Source organism: Palaemon carinicauda, chromosome 42 (genome assembly GCF_036898095.1).
Source record: "Palaemon carinicauda isolate YSFRI2023 chromosome 42, ASM3689809v2, whole genome shotgun sequence".
In the NCBI taxonomy this organism is placed as follows: Eukaryota; Metazoa; Arthropoda; class Malacostraca; order Decapoda; family Palaemonidae; genus Palaemon; species Palaemon carinicauda.
In genome coordinates, this window is record NC_090766.1 from 51,615,773 (window position 1) to 51,637,892 (window position 22,120).

Sequence of the window (22,120 nt, forward strand, 5' to 3'; positions counted from 1 at the left end):
AGGTGCAGTCTCCCTAACGCGATGAACTGTTCCAGGGATGAAAGCGTCCCTATCAGACTCATCCACTGTCTGACTGAACATCGGTCCTTCTTTAGCATGTTCTGGATGCATCCTTGGGCTTGACTTGTTCTGGGGGCCGACGGAAAAGCCCGAAAAGCTTGACTGTGAATCTCCATCCCTAAGTACACTACAGTTTGGGATGGGACCAGTTGGGACTTTTCCATATTGACCAGGAGACCCAATTCCTTGGTCAGATCTAGAGTCCACTTTAGATTCTCCAGACAGCGACGACTGGAAGCAGCTCTTAGAAGCCAGTCGTCCAAATAGAGGGAGGCTCTGATGTCCGCTAAATGCAGGAATTTGGCAATATTCCTCATCAGTTTCGTAAAGACAAGAGGAGCCGTGCTTAGGCCAAAGCACAGGGCTTGAAATTGGTAGACAACCTTCCCGTAAACGAACCTTAGATAAGGTTGGGAATCTGGGTGGATGGGGACGTGAAAGTAAGCGTCCCTTAGGTCTAAAGAGACCATCCAGTCTTCCTTCCTGACCGCTGCTAGAACAGACTTTGTCGTCTCCATGGCGAACGTCTGCTTTGTGACAAAGACATTCAGAGCACTGACGTCTAGCACCGGCCTCCACCCTCCTGTCTTCTTTACCACTAAGAAGAGACGGTTGTAGAACCCCGGGGATTGATGGTCCCGGACTTTGACTACCGCTCCCTTTTCTATTAAGAGGGACACCTCTTGCTTCAAAGCTAGTCTCTTGTCCTCCTCTCTGTACCTGGGAGAGAGGTCGATGGGCGACGTTGCTAGAGGGGGTTTGCGTATAAACGGGATCTTGTACCCTTCTCTGAGCAACTTCACAGATTGTGCATCTGCGCCCCTTTTCTCCCAGGACTGCCAGAAGTTCTTGAGTCTGGCTCCCACTGCTGTCTGAAGAATGTGGCAGTCAGACTCTGCCCTTAAAGGACTTGGTACCTTTCTTCTTAATCCCACGTCTCCCTTCGGCACGAGCACCTCCTCTGCTGGAGGCTCTGCCACGAAAGGGCGGAATGAACCTGGACGCTGGAGTGTCCATCCTGGGTCTAGACACGGTAGGCAAAGGGGTGGCTTTGCGAGCAGATGACGCAACCAGGTCATGCGTGTCTTTCTGAATCAAGGAGGCAGCAATCTCCTTTATCAACTCTTCTGGGAAAAGGCACTTTGAGAGAGGAGCAAACATAAGTTCCGATCTCTGACACTGAGTTACTCCAGCTGACAAGAAGGAGCAAAGGTTTTCCCGTTTCTTGAGGACCCCGGAAACGAACGAAGCCGCAAGCTCACTGGAACCGTCCCGTATGGCCTTGTCCATGCAGGACATAATGAGCATGGAAGTATCCTTGTCAGAAGGGGAGATCTTCCTGCTCAACGCTCCTAAACACCAGTCCAAAAAGTTAAAAACCTCGAAGGCTCTGAACACTCCTTTCATCAGATGGTCTAAGTCTGAAGGAGTCCAACAAATCTTGGAGCGTCTCATGGCTAGCCTGCGGGGAGAGTCTACTAGGCTTGAGAAGTCGCCCTGGGCAGAGGCAGGAACTCCCAAGCCGAGAACTTCTCCCGTGGCATACCAGACGCTCGATCTGGAAGAGAGTTTCGCAGGGGGAAACGTGAATGCTGTCTTCCCAAGGTGCTTTTTGGACTGCAACCATTCTCCCAACACTCTTAAAGCTCTCTTAGACGAGCGGGTGAGGACGAGCTTCGTAAAGGCAGGCGCGGATGACTGCGTGCCTAAAGCGAACTCAGATGGAGGTGAGCGTGGGGCCGCAGAAACAAACTGATCGGGATACATCTCCCTGAACAGTGCAAGAACTTTCCTAAAGTCCAAGGAGGGTTGCGTGGTCTTGGGTTCGTCGATGTCCGTATGCGGGTCGTCAATGTGTGCAGCGTCGTCATCATCAGAGAGTCCATCATCTGAATACTGAGGAGGAAGCGGCAAAGGAGTAGGAGTTGGCTGGTCAGCTGAGTCCGGCAGCACGGGTGCATGCGTGACTACACCGGACGCAACGTCATGGAACTGTTGCCCAGTCTGTGAGCTGGCAACTACCATAGCAGCGCGGGGGCGCAAAGCGTCTACTCCTGACTGTTTAGTCTGCTGTGGGCGAGTAGTGGTAACCACACTGGGTTGCGGAAGTTGACGCACAGCGTCAAAACAAAACAACTTGGGTTGTTGTTGTAACTCGCGAACGTCAACGGATGGTTCCGTGCGTCGCTGAACGTCAACATGCGGCTGGCAGCGCATGGGTGGCGGGACTCTCACAGCTGGAGTGCGGGAGAAGGTAGCCTCAGCGTCCACTGGACGCACAACCGTGGGAGGTTGTAGGCTAGCGGTTGGTGCAGCGTCAACCTTCTCCGCACGAAAGTCCTGCATTAATGACGTCAACTGAGTCTGCATGGTCTGCAGCAAAGACCACTTAGGGTCTACAGTAGCAGGTGCGGCAACAGACGGAGTTACTGCCTGATGCGGTACCGCTTTGCCTCTCTTAGGAGGTGTGCAGTCATCGGAAGACTGCAGCGAGTCCGAACTGACCCAGTGGCTACAACTGGGCCGTTGGACTTGCGCGGAAGGGACCGACTTGCGTTTAAGAGGCCGTGAGACCTTGGTCCATTGTTTCTGCCGAGAAACATCTTCCGCAGACGAGGAATAAATGGGCTCTCTCGTCTTCTTGTGGGTGGGACGATCTTGGATAGATACGTCCGAAACCACGGAGGGAACGTCTGTTCGCTGATTAAAGCCTCTCGAACCCTTTGGTCGTACGACATTGCTTCTCCCCTGGGCTTGGGAGCTTGCAAGAGGTCCCGGACTAGGAGGACGACAGGCACGAACAGACGAACCCTCAAGCGCAACACTATCCACAACACTTTCCACAACACTACCACTCACTTTGACACTACCCACTGCACTCTTACCCTTCAACTCCTTGACGTCTGCCATGAGTTGGTTACGGTCACTCGCCAATGACTCGACTCTCTCACCCAGAGCCTGGATGGCACGCATCATATCTGCCATCGAAGGTTGTTGAGTGCTAGAAGGGGGATCAGGAGCAACCACTACAGGGGAAGGAAAAGGTTGAGGGGCATGGGGAGAGGAAATATCAACGGAGCGAGATGAACTTCTCCTAACTCTATCTCTCTCTAGCCTACGTGAATATTTCAGGAATTTGAGAAAATCGAATTCCGAAAGCCCAACGCATTCCTCACATCGATCTTCCAATTGACAGACTTTATCCCGACAATTGGAACAAACGGTGTGCGGATCGATAGAGGCCTTCGGAAGACGCCTTGAACAGTCCCTAGCACTACACTTTCTGTATTTAGGGACTTGAGAAGGGTCAGCCATCTTGAATTAGTCAAAGGGGAATTCAAAATCTATCCAAAGTCGTCAACAAATAATCCAAAATCAATAAAAGAAAGCAAGGATGTATTGAAGATAACCTCTGCAAAGCGAAAGCTAATAACTAGAAATGTGTACTTCACCAAAATCTGTGAAAACCAATCTAGTAAGCAACAGCGAATTTAGTAGGTCTTGCCGGTGGCACGACAGAGAGAAAATTGGTTCTGTGTTTACATGGAGTACTTGAGTACCTGCTCGACAGATGGCGCTGTTGATGTACACCCCCTACCTGCATAGCGATCGCTGGCGTATTTTGACCGTAGAGTTTTTCTGTCGGGCAGCAGAGCTGCAGCTTATATAATCACCGGCTAAGTTTAATATTGAAAATTGCTAAGCATTATTAGAAAGGCCTGTTAGCTTCTCTACATCCCATAACAATCTATAACAAGGCTAGTGTAGTTTCTTGGCAAATTCCCATTAATGGGGAAATTACACACACAGTATGACTTGCAGGACACACTATGAGAGTTCTATGCAGCATCCATTGGTCCTGAGCTACATTGCTTCCAACATTTTACTGTTTATTCAATCCATCAGAACTTTTTAGAAACCAATCCACAACTTTGATTTTGCTTTTCCAATACAAAGGATGAGTCTAGTGATGCTGTCCATATCATTATGGGCAACTGACGGAAAATATATCAATAGACTTCCTTGGATGATAAAAAAAAAATGCATCTTTTACAAACTGAGAGAAAGTTACATAATTCAGCAGCAAACAAAGAAAGGAAAATTATTCTACAATTTTTACGTAGATAAATGAGCTTATATGAGCTATTTGCAATTCACATTACTAAATTACCATACCAGTTGCTCAAAGGAGATCAGTGTATTTTTAAAAGAGAAGTGAAAATTGGAAAAATTAAAATGAATGATGCTGCCCACCTCAAGTTGGAAAATAACAATGAAGGTAGGAGGAAATGAAAGGAAAACAATGCAGCCAAGACCAAACAAATGCTCAAAGAAACTTTCAAGGTCTTGTCCGGCATGGGCCACACGAGAACAGGACCGAAGCGAAAACTTTCATCAACACTCATTCTATACTTGGGGATTCACCCTTTGTATTCTGAATCTGTTTTGAAGGAAAGTCCATTATTCTGAAGGCCGATAATGCCAGATAGTACAGCATCAAGCTACAAATTAAGTCAAAATAAAGTACTGTAAGGTATTCCAGTTTAAGAAAAGCTGTAAGCCTACCTTAGAGCACCATGCACCAATGTCTACTGTTTTTATCAACATTCAAGATCAGATATAAAACCATTTACATTTTTATATTAATGTTCTTTACTTACTTTCTTCTTTGTTGCATTTCTTTTAATTTTCTGTTAGTATATGATTATCCTATTTTCTGAAAGATAGCTATGCATGTTACTGTCCTAGCCTTTGAGGTTTTTCTAATTTATTTGTACATTTTGAATAAAATGATATTTTAATTATAAAATAAATTTTTGAATATACTTACCCGGTGAGTATATAATAGCTGCTACTCAGCGGCTCGACAGAAAACACACTCAAAAACTCGCGAGCGATCGCTATAAAGGTTGCGGGTGTGCCCACCAGCGCCACTATCGGCCAGATACCACTCTTGCATGTAAAAAAAACCCTTCAATTCTTCTCGTCCCGCTGCGTCTCTAATGGGGAGGAAGGGAGGGCCTTTAATTTATATATTCACCGGGTAAGTATATTCAAAAATTTATTTTATAATTAAAATATCATTTTTAAATATTTAACTTAGCCGGTGAATGTATAATAGCTGATTCACACCCAAGGCGGTGGGTAGAGACCAGAGTTAATTAAGTTTACAGCGTATAAGCTAAGAGTTTTTGACAGTTATCAATATAACAAAATCAAAATGTTATTTTCATTAGTAAAATAAATTTTTGAATATACTTACCCGGTGATCATAGATTAGCTATATGATCACCGGGTAAGTTTAATATTGAAAAATGTTATTTTCATTAGTAAAATAAATTTTTGAATATACTTACCCGGTGATCATATAGCTAATCTATGATCACCGGGTAAGTTTAATATTGAAAAATATAGGTACCTGGTAAGGAAGTTGACTTAGACGATTACTCTGCCTTTTAAGTCTGTCTTCCTCACGAAGCCCAGCAATCCTCTTAGGATGCTGAAAGACTCCCAGGAGCTGAAGTATTAAGGGCTGCAACCCATACAACAGGACCTCATCAAACCCTTAATCTGGGAGCTCTCAAGAAATGACTTTGACCACCCGCCAAATCAATCAGGATGCGAAAGGCTTCTTAGCCTTCCGTACAACCCAAAAAAACAATATTAAAAACATTTCAAGAGACAGATTAAAAAGGATATTGGAATTAGGGTAATGTAGTGGTAGAACCCTCACCCACTACTGCACTCGCTGCAACAAATGGACCCAGTGTGTAGCAGTCCTCGTAAAGAGTCTGGACATCTTTTAAGTAAAATGACGCGAACACTGACTTGCTTCTCCAAAAAGTCGCGTCCATAATACTTTGCAGAGATCTATTTTGCTTGAAGGCCACGGAGGTTGCTATATCTCTAACTTCGTGCGTCTTAACCTTAAGCAAACATCGGTCTTTCTCATTCAAGTGAGAATGAGCTTCTCGTATTAAAAAAATCTGATAAAATATGACAAAGCATTCTTTGACATAGGCTATGAAGGTTTCTTAACTAAGCACCATAATGCCTCAGATTTACCTCGTAATGACTTAGTACGGGCTAAATCAAACTTAAGAGCTCTAACAGGACATAATACTCTTTCCAGTTCGTTGCCTACGATCTCTGATAAGCAAGGAATATCAAAAGATTTAGGCCAAGGACGAGAAGGCAGTTCATTTTTGGCCAGGAAACCAAGTTGAAGTGAACAAGTGGCTTTTTTCTGTAGAAAAGCCGATGTTCTTACTGAAGGCATGAAGTTCACCGACCCTTTTAGCCGAAGCCAAGCACACTAGGAAAAGTGTCTTGAGGGTGAGATCCTTCAGGGAGGCTGAATGTAATGGCTCAAACCTGTCTGACATGAGGAACCTTAGGACCACGTCTAAGTTCCATCCAGGGGTTGCCAAACGACGTTCCTTAGAGGTCTCGAAAGACTTAAGGAGATCTTGGAGATCTTTATTGTTGGAAAGATCTAAGCCTCTATGTCGAAAGACCGAAGCCAACATGCTCCTGTAGCCCTTAATCGTGGGAGCTGAAAGGGAGCGAACCTTTCTCAGATGTAAAAGAAAATCTGCGATTTGGGCTACAGAGGTACTGGACGAGGACACAGATGCTGACTTGCACCAGTCTCGAAAGACTTCCCACTTCGACTGGTATACTCTAATGGTAGAAGCTCTCCTAGCTCTTGCAATCGCTCTGGCTGCCTCCTTCGAAAAGCCTCTAGCTCTTGAGAGTCTTTCGATAGTCTGAAGGAAGTCAGACGATTAGCGGGGAGGCTTTGATGGACATTCTTTACGTGGGGCTGACGTAACAGATCTACCCTTAGAGGAAGACTTCTTGGAAAGTCTACCAGCCATTGAAGTACCTCGGTGAACCACTCTCTCGCGGGCCAGAGGGTAGCAACCAACGTCAACCTTGTCCCTTCGTGAGAGGCGAACTTCTGCAGTACCTTGTTGACTATCTTGAATGGTGGGAATGCATATAAGTCCATAAAAGACCAATCCAGTAGAAACACATCTATGTAGATTGCTTCTGTATCTAGGACTGGAGAGCAATAGACTGGTAACCTTTTGGTCAACGAGGAGGCAAAGAGGTCTATGGTGGGTTGACCCCAAGTAGCCCAAAGACTCTTGCCCACGTCCTTGTGGAGGGTCCATTCCGTGGGTATCACCTGACCCCTCCGACTGAGACAGTCTGCCAAGACGTTCAAGTCCCCCTGGATGAATCTCGTCAACAGGGAGATGCCTCGAATTCTTGACCATAAGAGAAGGTCCCTTGCGATCTCGAGCAGCGTGAAGGAGTGTATGCCTCCTTGCTTGGAGATGTACGCCAAAGTTGTGGTGTTGTCTGAGTTGACCTCTACCACTTAGTTTCGAAGAAGCTTTCTAATATCATCAAGGCCAAGTGGACTGCTAATAGCTCCTTGCCGTTGATGTGCATGCTCTTCTGACTTGAGGTCCACAGACCCGAGCATTCCCGACCGTCCAGGGTCGCACCCCAACCCAAATCCGACGCGTCTTAGGACAACACGTGGTTTGGGTTCTTGACTGCTAGGGATAGTCCCTCTCTCAGACTGATATTGCTGTCCCACCATTTAAGGCATGCCTTTACTGGTTCGGAGACTGGGAATGATACCGTCTCTAATGTCTTGTCCAAGTTCCAGTGAGAGGCTAGATGGAACCGGAGAGGCAGAAGGTGTAGTCTCCCTAGTGAGACAAACTGCTCCAGGGATGAGAGAGTCCCTATGAGACTGTTCCAACTCCTGACTGAATAAACGTTTTCTTTTCAGCATTAGTTGGACTTCGAGCAGGGCTTGACTGCGAATCTCCATCCCCAAATATAGAATAATCTGGGATGGGATCAGTTGGGACTTTTAGGTTGACCATAAGTCCCAACTCCCTGGCCAGACTCAACGTCCAATATAGATCCTGCAGACAGCGAAGACTGGACGATGCTCTGAGAAGCCAGTCGTCCAAGTACAGGGAGGCTCGTATCCCCGATAGATGGAGGGATTTTGCCACAATCCTCATGAGCCTCATAAACACGAGAGGCGCAGGACAGAGGCCAAAGCACAGGGCTCGAAACTGGTACCCCACATTCCTGTAAACAAACCTCAGAAATGGTTGGGAATCCGGGTGTATAGGAATGTGGAAGTATGCCTCCTGAAGGTCGAGAGAGACCATCCAGTCGCCTTCCATAAATGCTGTCAAGACAGCCTGGTAGACTTCATCGTGAAGTTTGTCTTGACAATGAACACATTGAGCGCACTTGCCTCTTACGTACTCCTGCAGTGAACATGGCTGCCAGATCATTGGAGCCATCCCTGAGGGACTTGTTCCTGCAGAGAACGTGGCTGTCAGATCATTGGAGCCATCCCTGAAAGCCTTGTTTATGCATGACATAATTGTACAGCAAAACTTCAAACGCTCGAAAATAGCTCTGAAGTCGACCTGTAAAATCTTGGAGCGTCTCATGGCCAGGCGCCAGGGAGAGTCTGTGAGGTTTGAGAAGTCTATCTGGGCAGAGGCAGGAACTCCCAAGCCGAGAACTTCTCTCGTGTCATATCAGACTCTCGCTCTATAAGCCAGCTTAAAAGTAGGGAAAGCAAAGGCTGTCTCCCCCAAACTCCTCCTGGTGATAAACCAGTCGCCTAGCAAACGTAAAGCTCTCTTAGAAGAGCGAGAGAGCACTAGCTTATAAAACAACGGCTTCGAAGTAGCTAGGCCTAGTGTAAGCTCTGACGTTTAGGCGAACGAGGAGCAGCAGTTACAAAAAGATCCGGACAAAGATCCTTAAAAATCAGCATGATTTATTTAAAGTCCATAGAGGGCTAAGCAGCTTTAGGCTCCTCTCCATCTGACAGAGTCCTCAAGGGAATATCAGAAGGAGGGGGAACAGCAACTTCCTCATCTGAAGGAACCTTGTCCGACAATAGCCGAGTCTCAAGCAAGGGAGAGACCTACCGTGGTGGCAATGCTTTACAAGCAGAGTCCACACGCACTGGTGCATTAGTAGCGGACCAGGACGCAACGTCATGTAACTGCTTGACAGTCTGTGAACTGTCAACAACAACAGGTGCGTGAGGACGCACAGCGTCCACTCGAGACTGCTTTGACCGCCTAGTCTGAGCAGTCAAAACAACTCTAGAATGCGGAGGTTGACGCTCAGCGTCAAAACAAGTCAACTCCGATTGTTGGCGAACGTCCTGAACGTCAACAGGAGCATCAGCAAGTGGCCTAACGTCCAAATGTGGCTGAAAATCCACACGAGACCGCATCGAGTGTGGTTCTAAACAACCTGACTGACGTGACTTGGCTACGCCAACGTCAACAGGACGCACAAAGGAACGTTAGGGTGGCTGAAGGCCAGGATCTCGATGAGATAAACGGCTAGGCTCAACGGACTTATCGGCAGAATAGTCTTCCATAAGGGAGGCAAGCTTATTCTGCATGTCTTGCCGTACAACCCATTCAGGTTCAACGGGAATGGTTGCGGTAAGAGACCAGGGTAACGTCTGTGACTGCAAAACCTTGCCTACAAAAAGACTCTCGGAGTCTGTGTTACGCTTTTGTTTAGGCGGCGAGCAGTCTTCCGATGACTGCATAGGGTCAGAGCTGTCCTAATGGTTAAAACCAGGACGCTGGACCTGTCCTGAAAGGACTGACTTTCGCTTAAAGGGCCTCGAAACCTTGTTCCACGGTTTCTTATGCGAAAATCCTTCGGATGACGAGGAGAAAATGGTCTCTCTCGCCTTATGGTAGGGGTGATCTTGGTAAGATACACCTGATACCATAGAGGGAACGTCTGTTCGCTGATCAAGGCCTCTCGAACCCATAAGTCGTACGACATTACTTCTCCCCTGGGCTTGGGAGCTTGCAAGAGGTCCCGGACTAGGCGAACGACAGGCACGAACAGACGAACCCTCGGTCGCAACACTGATAACACTTTGCGCAATACCACTTTATCACTACGATTTTCTGTTTTGCACTTAATTCACTGAAATCGAATTTTTTAACAATTCACTTAGGTATGAATAAAACTGATTTCTACCTGAAGCACGCAATTCTACCCTCTATGAAAAGGTTATAATTGCGAAATCAGTCGTATAATGTAAGCACATTAATACCAGCAAAAAAAAAAAAACAGTAAACATATTTTAAGATAAAAAGATCAGTGGCTGGGGAAGAGACTAAACACTAGTTCATTCAAAACTACGTTTTCAATCTCTCACCGTACAGTGCCTTGGGACGAGAATAAAAAACTAAAAACGTTTTATCCTTGCTCCCCGTACAGAGACTAGGGACGAGAGTAACTCGAGAACAACGTTACTCGCTTGGGACGAGATAAAGATCGGAACGTTCTCTCTCCTCTCTCTCTCTCTCTCTTGATTTCGCACCGAAGAGAAGAGCCCACTTATGTTTCGTCAAAAAACAGGTTATTTGACCAAAAGAAAAAAATGAAAAGTTTTTCAATTAAAAAGTTCCTTTAAAATAGAATTTTAAAACATTTAAGCTTTGAAAGAAGAATGAACAAAACGTCAGAATCGATTTACTCTTTCTGCAAAGTGAAACCGTGATACTCTCTCTCTCTATCGTAACGATAGAGCGCAAACTGCGTAGCATAAATAAACTAAACGTTAGTTCATCTTTGAAACAGTACGAAGACTATTCAAAGAAAATCTTTCATAAAATATCTACTAAAAAATATTCAATTAATAAGTTTTAAATCATTAGCTCTGTAAAAGTTATTTACGATAGAAAGGGCTCAACGTTGTTTAACTTCGGTTTCCAAGTTAGGACCGCCTACTCTCAGGAAAGGTCGCATATAAACAAATCATTAAAATTTATCTTGATGTTTATTATAAATGGAAAGCTAATCGAAGAGGCCTAATAAAGGCGGGTGAGATATAAAATATATAGAGGAAAATCTATAAATAATTTATAACGTGATAAGATAATTGCTAAAAGCCTAAACACACTTCCGTACTGAGGGAAGGGTCGGCCATTTAAAAGTCAAGGAAAGTCCAAAAAACAATCCAAAGTCATCAAAAATTAAATCTATCCAAAAACGAGTTCAAGATTTAAGTTGAAGATAAAACACCTGTACTGCGAAAGCTCAAACCAAAATGAAGTACTTCACCAAATATATTAAGAAAACTCCAGTTTCTACAGCGAGTATGAATACGTCTTGTCGTCAACGTCGACAGAGAAGAATTGAAGGGTTTGTTTACATGCAAGAGTGGTATCTGGCCGATAGTGGCGCTGGTGGGCACACCCGCAACCTTTATAGCGATCGCTCGCGAGTTTTTGAGTGTGTTTTCTGTCGAGCCGCTGAGTAGCAGCTATTATATATTCACCGGCTAAGTTAAATATTTAAAAATAATACAGTAATAATACAGTAATAACAATGATAATATCAACAATGCATAAACTTAACTTACTTTCAAGTTGTCTTTTCAAAGATAAGTTATGACCCTCTAGTGTCTTAAGTTGCTGTTCATAATAAGTCTGGGCGACTTTGAGACCTTCTTTGTATCGGTTGGAAACGTGTGCTTGAAATCTCTGTTCCTGTTCCATCTGAAAATTGGCAGATATTCAGTTAAGTTTATTAAGACTTTTCACTATTTACTTTTCATCCATGCCATTCTGTCTCTCCTTAACAGGCCTTTCAACTCCCTTGACATTCCCTTACTCCAATCTTTATTTTTCATTCAGAATAAATCAATTGAAGTAGCTAAAATACTTTTGTGAGATGTGCATCTACATGTGTTACTTTGTACTAGTGTGTTTTGTGATGTTTTTTTTAAATCTTTTAATTATTACATTCAATCAAACTCTGTGATAGTGCCTATAATTGGCTTTGCAGTGAATGTAATTGTCTTCTTCATCTACAGCACAGGTATTTCATTGTCATCATTATTATTCAAGATTCACTGGAGTGCCTATCTTCGGTGAGCACTACGTACGGAATAAGCTAAAATTAAATTAAATTAAATCGTAATGTTTTAGGGGCATTCTCCATGTCATGTAGCCTTGAAATATTTAACATTTAGTAGTGCTGTACATATACGGCAGTGAATGTGTATAGCCCAATGGATTCCAGTCCCGAACACATGAGCTCTAACCTTAGTGAAGCATTCATACATACACAGTAACATAAATCATGAATAACTAAGAGTATGCATAGGGATAGGTGTGTGGGAAAGTGTTTTAATAGTGTGGAAAAGATTTGCAACAGTATGGGAAGGGAAAAGCTTAAAATTCTTGTAAAGAACAAAAAACCGGTTACCCCGCTTTCTGTGAGGAGTCACTTGTGAAAAGCAGGGAATGACTATAAGTGACTCCCAAAGCCATGCCTGGTACTAGAGACATAATACTCTAAGCCAACTTGTAAATATAAGCACACAGGGCTGCTCATCTGCACTAGACCCAGCGAGAGGATGGATATGTAGATCCAATCCCAAGCCATTATTTCATCTCTGAATCTTATTGCCTTCATGATGGGATATACCAGAAAGGTAATGGTTTTGAAATGGAAGTATCTGGACTAAATTGAAAGATCAAGGCTATCACGGAAGCAGTTAACTCCGTAATGCGCTGCGTACCATCAGAACCCTCAGATGGTTAAAGAGAACTGCTAGGCAAAAAGAAAAATATTACCTAGGGTTTACTGATAGGTGCATTGTATTAGGGACATAATCCCTGCCTGAAGGAGTATTATCCCCCTCATATTGTAGGAATAAGTCCCTAGCCTGAACACTACCTTCTACAGTCACCTAAATCCCACAGCCTAACCTTCTCTGCCTGTTTGAAAAACCCTAGGAATATCCTCTCATTCTTTAGTCTATTTTTTTGAATTTTATAATGTTTAGACACTTGTTATCTATATCAAGAGAACTTATGAAATCTAAATAAACAAAACATTAGAGATGTCATTAAATTCTGACAATTATCTAAGTATATATTAGAAATATTACCTATAACTTTCTTACATGTTACGAGTAAATAAATATGCATATATTTACATTGCAAACAATTTTCCACAATATGCTTTTCTAATATACTTTTATGGTCTTAATGTTACAAAATTATGCATAGTTTTACTTAGTGTATTGCTTAAAACCCATAATCAAAAGAAATAAGAAAACGTCTTTGTACCCGCTAAACAGTCTGCACCATTAGTAATTACTTCTATGTTATAACTACAAGAATAATATCAAGATTTCTTATCTGAAAACTCTTAACAACAGTTTCTTGCTTTTGATGATTTGAAGGTTCAATATTACTACAGGTATTTGTATTTGAACCACTTTTCCAATTCTCTATTAGGTCTTGTACTGTACAAGTATTCCTAATATGCAAACATATCCCAAAGGAGCAACCTGCAGATTAAACTTACAAAGTCAGATGTTTGAGCCATGAATACACCTCTATTGCACAAGTGCATTTTGCTGCTAGAAGCTGCACCCACTGCTATGTCCCGACCATAGAACAAGTAACACTAGATCTTTATTTGAATACTGTATACCTTCTAGCCAAGATAAATATCAAGCACATAAAGAATATTCTCTTACAGATACAGTCCCATACTGATAATTATTTGGCAGAATTAAAAGTGTTAAGTCATTCCCCTTTGGAGAGTTAACCAAGAACCAGTGAAGTACATTGCAGAGGGTGGAGCTATGATGTTTGACATAAAACCAAAATATTACAGAACCTAGTCTCTGTTAAAACAATGCTTATATTTTATTAACGTCATAAGTCTATTTAGGTTCTACAACTGCCCATGTTCCCAAAAGAAAGAAAACAACATATTTATAAACTATACATAGTTAAACAACATTGCTATTTTTCAAGAGGTGTCTGGCAACCAACCAGATTAACTACAGTTCTTATTTTAGTCTACTGGGTCCTGCATTTACATTTACGTTAGAAAAATAATCCCAACCTTGTTGTGGGTGGAGTTGTTAGTTGCAGTGGGAATTGGTCTAGTGTTTGGTAATCTTATCACAGCGTAAATTTATTGATAGCATATATTCAACACATATTTATAAATCTGGCAGGAAAATAGTTTACAAAATGCCTATGTAGTTTGTGTGAGAGGAAAGGTAGGGGTTTACACTTCTTACCATATGCCAGTAACCAAATACCCTATTAATGATTCCACTGCAATTCCAGTTACTTACAGTATTACTAACTCATGTTTGCCTCGACTTCTGCCATATGATTTTGAAACAGAATAGCACCCCCTGAATTAAACACTACCTTAATACAGACAAGGACCTACCTTTTAAATCCTTCAAATTCTAGTACAGTGCTGTACTATATTAACCATTTCAATCTTCAACTAAATTGGAACAGAAGAGTCCAATCCATATGGTGTGCCTAACTAAAATTATATGAATATCTTGAGAGTAATGAATGGTGGCTTGGATGATTAAAGCATAATGATTACCTGGTAAAGTTCATTTAAACAAAATTAATCAATCAGGAAAAGGGTGTAGTGAAGTACTGTAACGGCAAATTTGTATGAGGGACGGCAAAAATGTTATTTTCATTAATAAAATAAATTTTTGAATATACTTACCCGGTGATCATATAGGCTGCAACTCTGTTGCTCGACAGAAAAACCTACGGACAAAATACGCCAGCGATCGCTATGCAGGTGGGGGTGTACATCAACAGCGCCATCTGTCGAGCAGGTACTCAAGTACTCCAAGTCAACAAAGAACCAATTTTCTCCTCTGTCCACTGGGTCTCTATTGGGGAGGAAGGGAGGGTCCTTTAATATATGATCACCGGGTAAGTATATTCAAAAATTTATTTTATTAATGAAAATAACATTTTTCAATATTAAACTTAGCCGGTGATCATATAGGCTGATTCACACCCAGGGGGGTGGGTAGAGACCAGCATTACATGTTGACATTATTATGAGCTAAGTATTTTGTAATTCATTTTAGCAGTTATTCAAAATAACAAACATAAAATAAATAAGTACCTGGTAAGGAAGTCGACTTGAACAATACTCTGCCTTTTTAAGTACGTCTTCCTTACGGAGCCTCGCGATCCTCTTAGGATGCTGAGCGACCCCTAGGATCTGAAGTATCAAGGGTTGCAACCCATACAACAGGACCTCATCAAAACCTCTAATCTAGGCGCTTCTCAAGAAAAGACTTTGATCACCCGCCAAATCAAGTAGGATGCGAAAGGCTTCTTAGCCTTCCGGACAACCCAAAAAACAATAATAAAACATTTCAAGAGAAAGATTAAAAAGGTTATGGAATTAGGGAATTGTAGTGGTTGAGCCCTCACCCACTACTGCACTCGTTGCTACGAATGGTCCCAGAGTGTAGCAGCTCTCGTAAAGAGACTGGACATTCTTAAGATAAAAGACGCGAACACTGATTTGCTTTTCCAATAGGTTGCGTCGATTATACTTTGCAGAGATCTATTTTGTTTAAAGGCCACGGAAGTTGCGACAGCTCTAACTTCGTGTGTCCTTACCTTCAGCAAAGCTTGGTCTTCCTCATTCAGATGGAAATGAGCTTCTCGTATTAACAGTCTGATAAAATAGGATAAAGCATTCTTTGACATAGGCAAAGATGGATTCTTAACTGAACACCATAAAGCTTCAGACGGGCCTCGTAAAGGTTTTTAAATAGAACTTAAGAACTCTTACAGGACATAAGACTCTTTCTAGTTCATTTCCAACCATACGATAAGTTTGGAAAATCGAACGATATTGGTCAAGGCCGGGAAGGCAGCTCGTGTTTGGCTAGAGAACCAAGTTGTAGAACATGTAGCCGTTTCGGATGAGAATCCGATGTTCTTGCTGAAGGCATGAATCTCACTGACTCTCTTAGCTGTAGCTGAGCATAACAGGAAAAGAGTCTTTAAGGTGAGATCTTTCAGGGAGGCTGATTGTAGCGGTTCGAACCTGTCTGACATAAGGAATCTTAGTACCACGTCTAAATTCCAACCAGGTGTAACCAAACGACGCTCCTTCGTGGTCTCAAAAGACTTAAGGAGGTCCTGTAGATCTTTATTGTTGGAAAGACTGATGCCAACATGCTTCTGTAACCCTTGATAGTGGGAGCTGAAAGAGATCGTTCTTTCCTCAGATATAAGAGAAAGACAGCTATTTGAGTTACAGAGGTACTGGTCGAGGATACGGATACTGACTAGCACCAGTTTCGGAAGATTTCCCACTTCGAATGGTAGACTCTAAGGGTGGATGTTCTCCTTGCTCTAGCAATCGCTCTGGCTGCCTCCTTCGAAAAGCCTCTAGCTCTCGAGAGTCTTTCGATAGTCTGAAGGCAGTCAGACGAAGAGCGTGGAGGCCTTGGTGTACCTTCTTTACGCATGCTGACGTAGAAGGTCCACCCTTAGGGGAAGTGTTCTGGGAACGTTTACTAGCCATCGAAGTACCTCGGTGAGCCATTCTCTCGCGGGCCAGAGGGAAGCAACTAGCGTCAACCTTGTCCCTTCGTGAGAGGCGAACTTCTGCAGTACCTTGTGACCAATCTAGTAGAAAGGCATCTATATGAACTGCTGCTGGGTCTGGGATTGGTGAGCAAAATATTGGGAGCCTCTTGGTCATCGAGGTTGCGAAGAGATCTATGGTTGGCTGGCCCCAGGTGGCCCAAAGTCTCTTGCATACATCCTTGTGGAGGGTCCATTCTGTTGGAATTATTTGTCCCTTCCGACTGAGACAATCTGCCATGACATTCAAGTTGCCTTGGATGAACCTCGTTACTAGTGATATGTCTAGACCTTTTGACCAGGTGAGGAGGTCCCTTGCGATCTCGTACAATGTCAGAGAGTAGGTCCCTCCTTGCTTGGAGATGTACGCCAAAGCCGTGGTGTTGTCCGAGTTCACCTCCACCACTTTGCCTTGAAGGAGAGAACTGAAGCTTTTCCAGGTCAGACGTACTGCCAGTAGCCCCTTGCAGTTGAAATGCATTGTCCTTTGATTCGAGTTCCATAATCCCGAGCATTCCCTACCGTCTAATGTCGCACCCCAGCCTACGTCCGATGCGTCCGAGAAGAGAACGTGGTTGGGAGTCTGAACAGTCAGGGGAAGACCCTCTCTAAGGTTGATATAGTCCTTTCACCAAGTCAGACAAGACTTTATCTTTCCGGAAACCGGGATCGAGACCGCTTCTAGCATCTTGTCCTTTTCCCCGTGAAAAGCTAGATGGTATAGAAGAGGACGGAGGTGTAGTCTTCCTAGTGACACAAATTGATCCACGGATGACAGTGTCCCTACCAGACTCATCCACAGCCTGACTGGGCAGCGTTCCTTCTTCAGCATCTTCTGGATGGATAGCAGGGCTGGGGGCTGATCGTCTTGTTCAGCAACGTCCTCATCAGAGGGTTCCTCATCCGAAACTGATGAGGAAACGTCAACGGAGTGGGCAACATCTGACTCGCTGAATCCGGTCGCACTGGTGGATGCGTGACGGAGCCGGACGCAATATCATGGCACTGCTGCACAGTCTGTGAACTGTCAACAACCATGGGTGCGCGAGGAAATACAGCGTCAACCCGAAACTGTCTAGACTGTCTGGGTTGTGCAGTCAACACCCTACCGGGTTGCTGAGGTTGACGCACTGCGTCACAACAAGTCACCTCTGCTGGTTGTTGAACGTCCTGAACGTCAACAACCCCCTCCGAGCGTCGCTTAACGTCAACGTGCGACTGGCAACCCACACTGGGTCGCATCGGTGGAGGAACCACCTCAACTGGCAGACGCGAGTAGGTTACCTCAGCGGCAACAGGGCGCACAACCGACCGGTTGGAAGGTTGTTGGCCAGGAGGAACCACCTCAACTGGCAGACGCGAGTAAGTTACCTCAGCGTCAACAGGGCGCACAACCAACCGGTTGGAAGGTTGTTGGCCAGAAGGTTCTTCTCCGCATTTAAGTCCTCTATCAAGGACGCAAGCTTGGACTGCATGTCTTGCAGCAAAGACCCTTTAGGGTCTACGGGAGCAGGTGTGGCAACAGACGGGGTTAGCGACTGCGGCGGAACCATTTACCATCCCTGAAAGCCTTGTTATGTGTGACATAATAGTACAGCAAAACTTCAAAGGCTCGACAAAAGTGAGAAGTTGACCTGTAAACAACTTGGAGCGTCTCCTGGCTAGGCGCCAGGGCGAGTTTACCAGAATTGAGAAGTCTATCTGGGCAGAGGCATGAACTCCCAAGCCGAGAACTTCTCTCGTGTCGTATCAGACTCTCGCTCAATAAGCCAGTTTAAAAGAAGGGAAATCAAAGGCTGAATCCCTAAAACTCCTCCTGGTGCAAAAACCAGTCGCCTAGCCAACATAACGCTCTAGGAGAGCGAGAGGGCACTAGCTTAAAAACAACGGCTTCGAAGTAGCTAGGCCTAGTGTAAGGGCTGACGTTTAGGCGAACGAGGAGCAGCAGTTACAAGATACGGACGAAGATCCTTAAAAAAAATCATCATGATTTAATTAAAGTCCATAGGAGGCTAAGCAGCTTAAGGCTCCTCTCCAAATGACAGAGTCCTCAAGGGAATATCAGTAGGAGGGAGAACAGCACTTCTCATCTACAGGAGCCTTGTCCGATAAAAGCTAGGTTATCTCATTGAGTCTCTCACTGGTGCATTAGTAGCAGACCAGAAGGAAACGCCATGTAACTGCTTGACAGTCTGTGAACTGTCAACAACTGAACTGTCAACCACAACAGGTGCGTGAGGACATACAGCACTGGTGGACATACAGTGTTCACTCGAGACCGCTTTGACTGTCTATACTGAGCAGTCAAAACAACTCTAGAATGCGGAGGTTGACGCACCGCGTCAAAACACGGCAACTTAACTCCACCCTCCTGTTGTTGTGGTAACACGCGAACGTCAACGGAGGGTTCCGTGCGTCGGTGAACGTCAACATGCGTCTGGCAGGGTCGACTGCGCATGGGTGGTGGAACTCTCACAGCTGGAGTGCGGGAGCAGGTAGCCTCAGCGTCTACTGGACGCACAACCGTGGTTGGTTGTAGGCTAACGGGTGCAGCGTCAACCTTCTCCGCACGATACTCCTGCATAAAAGAAGCTAACTGTGTCTGCATAGACTGTAGCAAAGACCACTTAGGGTCTACAGCAGCAGGTGCGGCAACAGACGGTGTTACTGCCTGTTGCGGTACCATTTTGCCTCTCTTAGGAGGTGTGCAGTCGTCGGAAGACTGCAGCGAGTCCGAACTGACCCAGTGGCTACAACTGGGCCGTTGGACTTGTGCGGAAGGGACCGACTTGCACTTAATAAGCTGCGAGACCTTGGTCCATGGTTTCTTACGAGAAACCTCTTCCGCAGACGAGAAATAAATGGGCTCTCTCGTCTTTGTGTGGGTGGGGCGATCTTGGGTAGATACGCCCGAAACCACGGAGGGAAAAACGTCTGTTCGTTGATCAAGGCCTGACGAACCCATAAGTCGTTCGACATTACTTCTCCCCTGGGCTTGGGAGCTTGCAAGAGGTCCCGGACTAGGTGAACGACAGGCACGAACAGACGAACCCTCGGACGCAACACTGTAACACTTGCGCATATCACTTTATCACTTCGATTTTCTGTTTTGCACTTATTTCACTGAAATCGAAACTTTTACTGATTTCTACCTGAAACACGCAATTCTACCCTTCATTAAAAGGTAGTAATTGCGAAATCAGTCGTATAATACAGCACATTAATACTAGCAAAAAACAGAAAACATATATAAAGATAAAAAATTCAGTGGCTGGGAAAGAGACTAAACACTAGTTCAAATAAACTACGTTTACAATCTCTCACCGCACATAGCCTGGGGACAAGAATAAAACCCTAGAAACGTTTTACCTTCTTCCCCGTACAGCGACTAGGGAGGAGAGTAACACGAGAACAACGTTACCCGCTCGAACGGAACGTTTTCTCTCCTCTCTCTCCCTCCGTCTCTATCTCTCTCTCTCTTTCTCTCTTGATTTCGCACCTAAGAGAAGAGCCCAATTATATATCGTCAAAAAAAACTTTTCTCTCCTCTCTCAAAGTTATTTGACTAAAAGGAACAAACTGAAAGGTTTTCCAAATAAAAAGTTCCTTTAATTTAGAATTTAAAACATTTAAGTTAAGAAAGAATGAACGAAACGTCAGAAACGATTTACTCTTACTGCAAAGTGAAACCGTGATACTCTCTCTCTATCGTAACGATAGAGCGCATGTTGAACGTCCTGAACGTCAACAACTGCGTAGACTAAAAAACTAAACGTTAGTTCATCTTTGAAAACAGTACGAAGACTATCAAAGAAATTCTTTCATAAAACATTAAATTTAAAAAATTTTAAATTCTTTAAATACAATATAACGGGCTCAACGTTGATTAACTTCGGTTCCAAGTTAGGACCGCCTACTATCAGGAAAGGTCGCATATAAACAAAACATAAAAATTTATTTTTATATGTTTATAAATGGAAAGTTAATCGAAGAGGCCTAATAATGGCGGAGAGATATAAAATATATAGATCATAACGTGTTAAGCAAAATTACTAAAAACCTAAACACACTTCCGTCTAAGGGAAGGGTCGGCCATTTAAAAGTGAAAGAGAGTCCATACTCTCTTTGTCACCATAATTAAATCTATCCAAAACGAGTTCAAGTTTTGAGATGAGATAAAACCCCTGCATAGCAAAAGCTCAAAACTAGAATAGTGTACTTCACCAAATAGTTGTGAAAACAAATCCAGTTAGTAACAGCGTATTAGTAGGTCTTGCCGGTAGCCCGACAGAGAGAAAATTGGTTCTTTGTTGACTTGGAGTACTAAGTACCTGCTCGACAGATGGCGCTGTTGATGTACACCCCCACCTGCATAGCGATCGCTGGCGTATTTTGTCCGTAGGTTTTTCTGTCGAGCAACAGAGTTGCAGCCTATATGATCACCGGCTAAGTTTAATATTGAAAATTAAATAGCTTGACATAATTTAGTTTTATGAAGGCACAGCTTGTTCAGCATTCTACTGTATCAAATGGGTGAGGTACACCTATCATAAATTGTGTTTGGGGGGGGGGGGTTTCTTATCAATACCCAGTATTATTGTGGAAAACAACAATCCAGGAGTCCTCTGCCCAATTATACTTTTTCCTTTCCAATAAGAAGTTATTTCTACCCTCTTTTTTTTATCAAGTCTAGACTGCATAAAAGTAATCGTTAGCAAATCTAAAGGGCACCTGCAATGTATAAAGAATAAAAATTACCTTAAGAAATCTGTAAATGCTTGACCCTATCTCTTTGAGTTTATTACAGTGTCTACTTACCAATGTTATTAAAAATACAATGAAGACTACCAGATGATGATTAGTTAGTATCATTGCCTATGATTCTTCTGTTGATTTGATAAAGCTTATCAGTTGTTTTGAAAATTAAGTATCATTGAGTATTAAAAGTAAACTTCCCATTTTATTCTTTCACAAGAAAATTAGTACTTCCACCACATGATCTAAAAATGTAAATTTAGAGGTTTAAAGGTCACTCATGAATGGCAGAGGCAAGATACAGGAAAATACCCTACTGACTAAGCATAGAGTATATACATATGATCAGCAGTCAAACACCCTCTCCACCAAGTTAGGAACAGCTAGGGTCAGGAAATAGCTACTGATGACCCAGCATGTAGACCTACAGGCTCTTCCATACACCTCATCCCAAGCTCACATGGATGGTGAGTTTGCCCACACTACTAGAAACTATCAAGCTTGAGTGGGACTCAAACCCCAGTCAGACAATTGCCAGGAAGGGACGTTTCCAATAAGCCACCACAACCCTAAAAGCATGTCGTGATGGGTAATGGGCTTACATATTAATTTCTCTGCAGCATATCAAGCATCAACATTCTGTTGTGTTGAAATATTACATAACTAATGTACCCAGTTCTGGAAAGAATCCTATTATCTTTTACTACCAAACTGTGGAATGATCTTCATGACAAAATAATATTGCTGTAATACTATTCTAAAATTACATACCAGTACAGTATATCACTGCATTGATT

At 43.6% G+C, this 22,120-nt stretch overlaps 1 protein-coding gene across 3 annotated transcripts in view; it reads right to left on the minus strand.

Annotated features, from left to right (window-relative positions):
* The window catches only part of LOC137633288 (uncharacterized), a 52,484-nt gene that overhangs the window by 22,082 nt on the left and 8,282 nt on the right, over positions 1-22,120 (minus strand). For all 3 annotated transcript variants that reach the window (XM_068365506.1, XM_068365505.1, XM_068365504.1), the window contains exon 5: positions 11,525-11,660. In XM_068365506.1, coding sequence (XP_068221607.1) covers positions 11,525-11,660 — 136 coding nt within the window. The remainder of the gene's footprint in view (positions 1-11,524; positions 11,661-22,120) is intronic.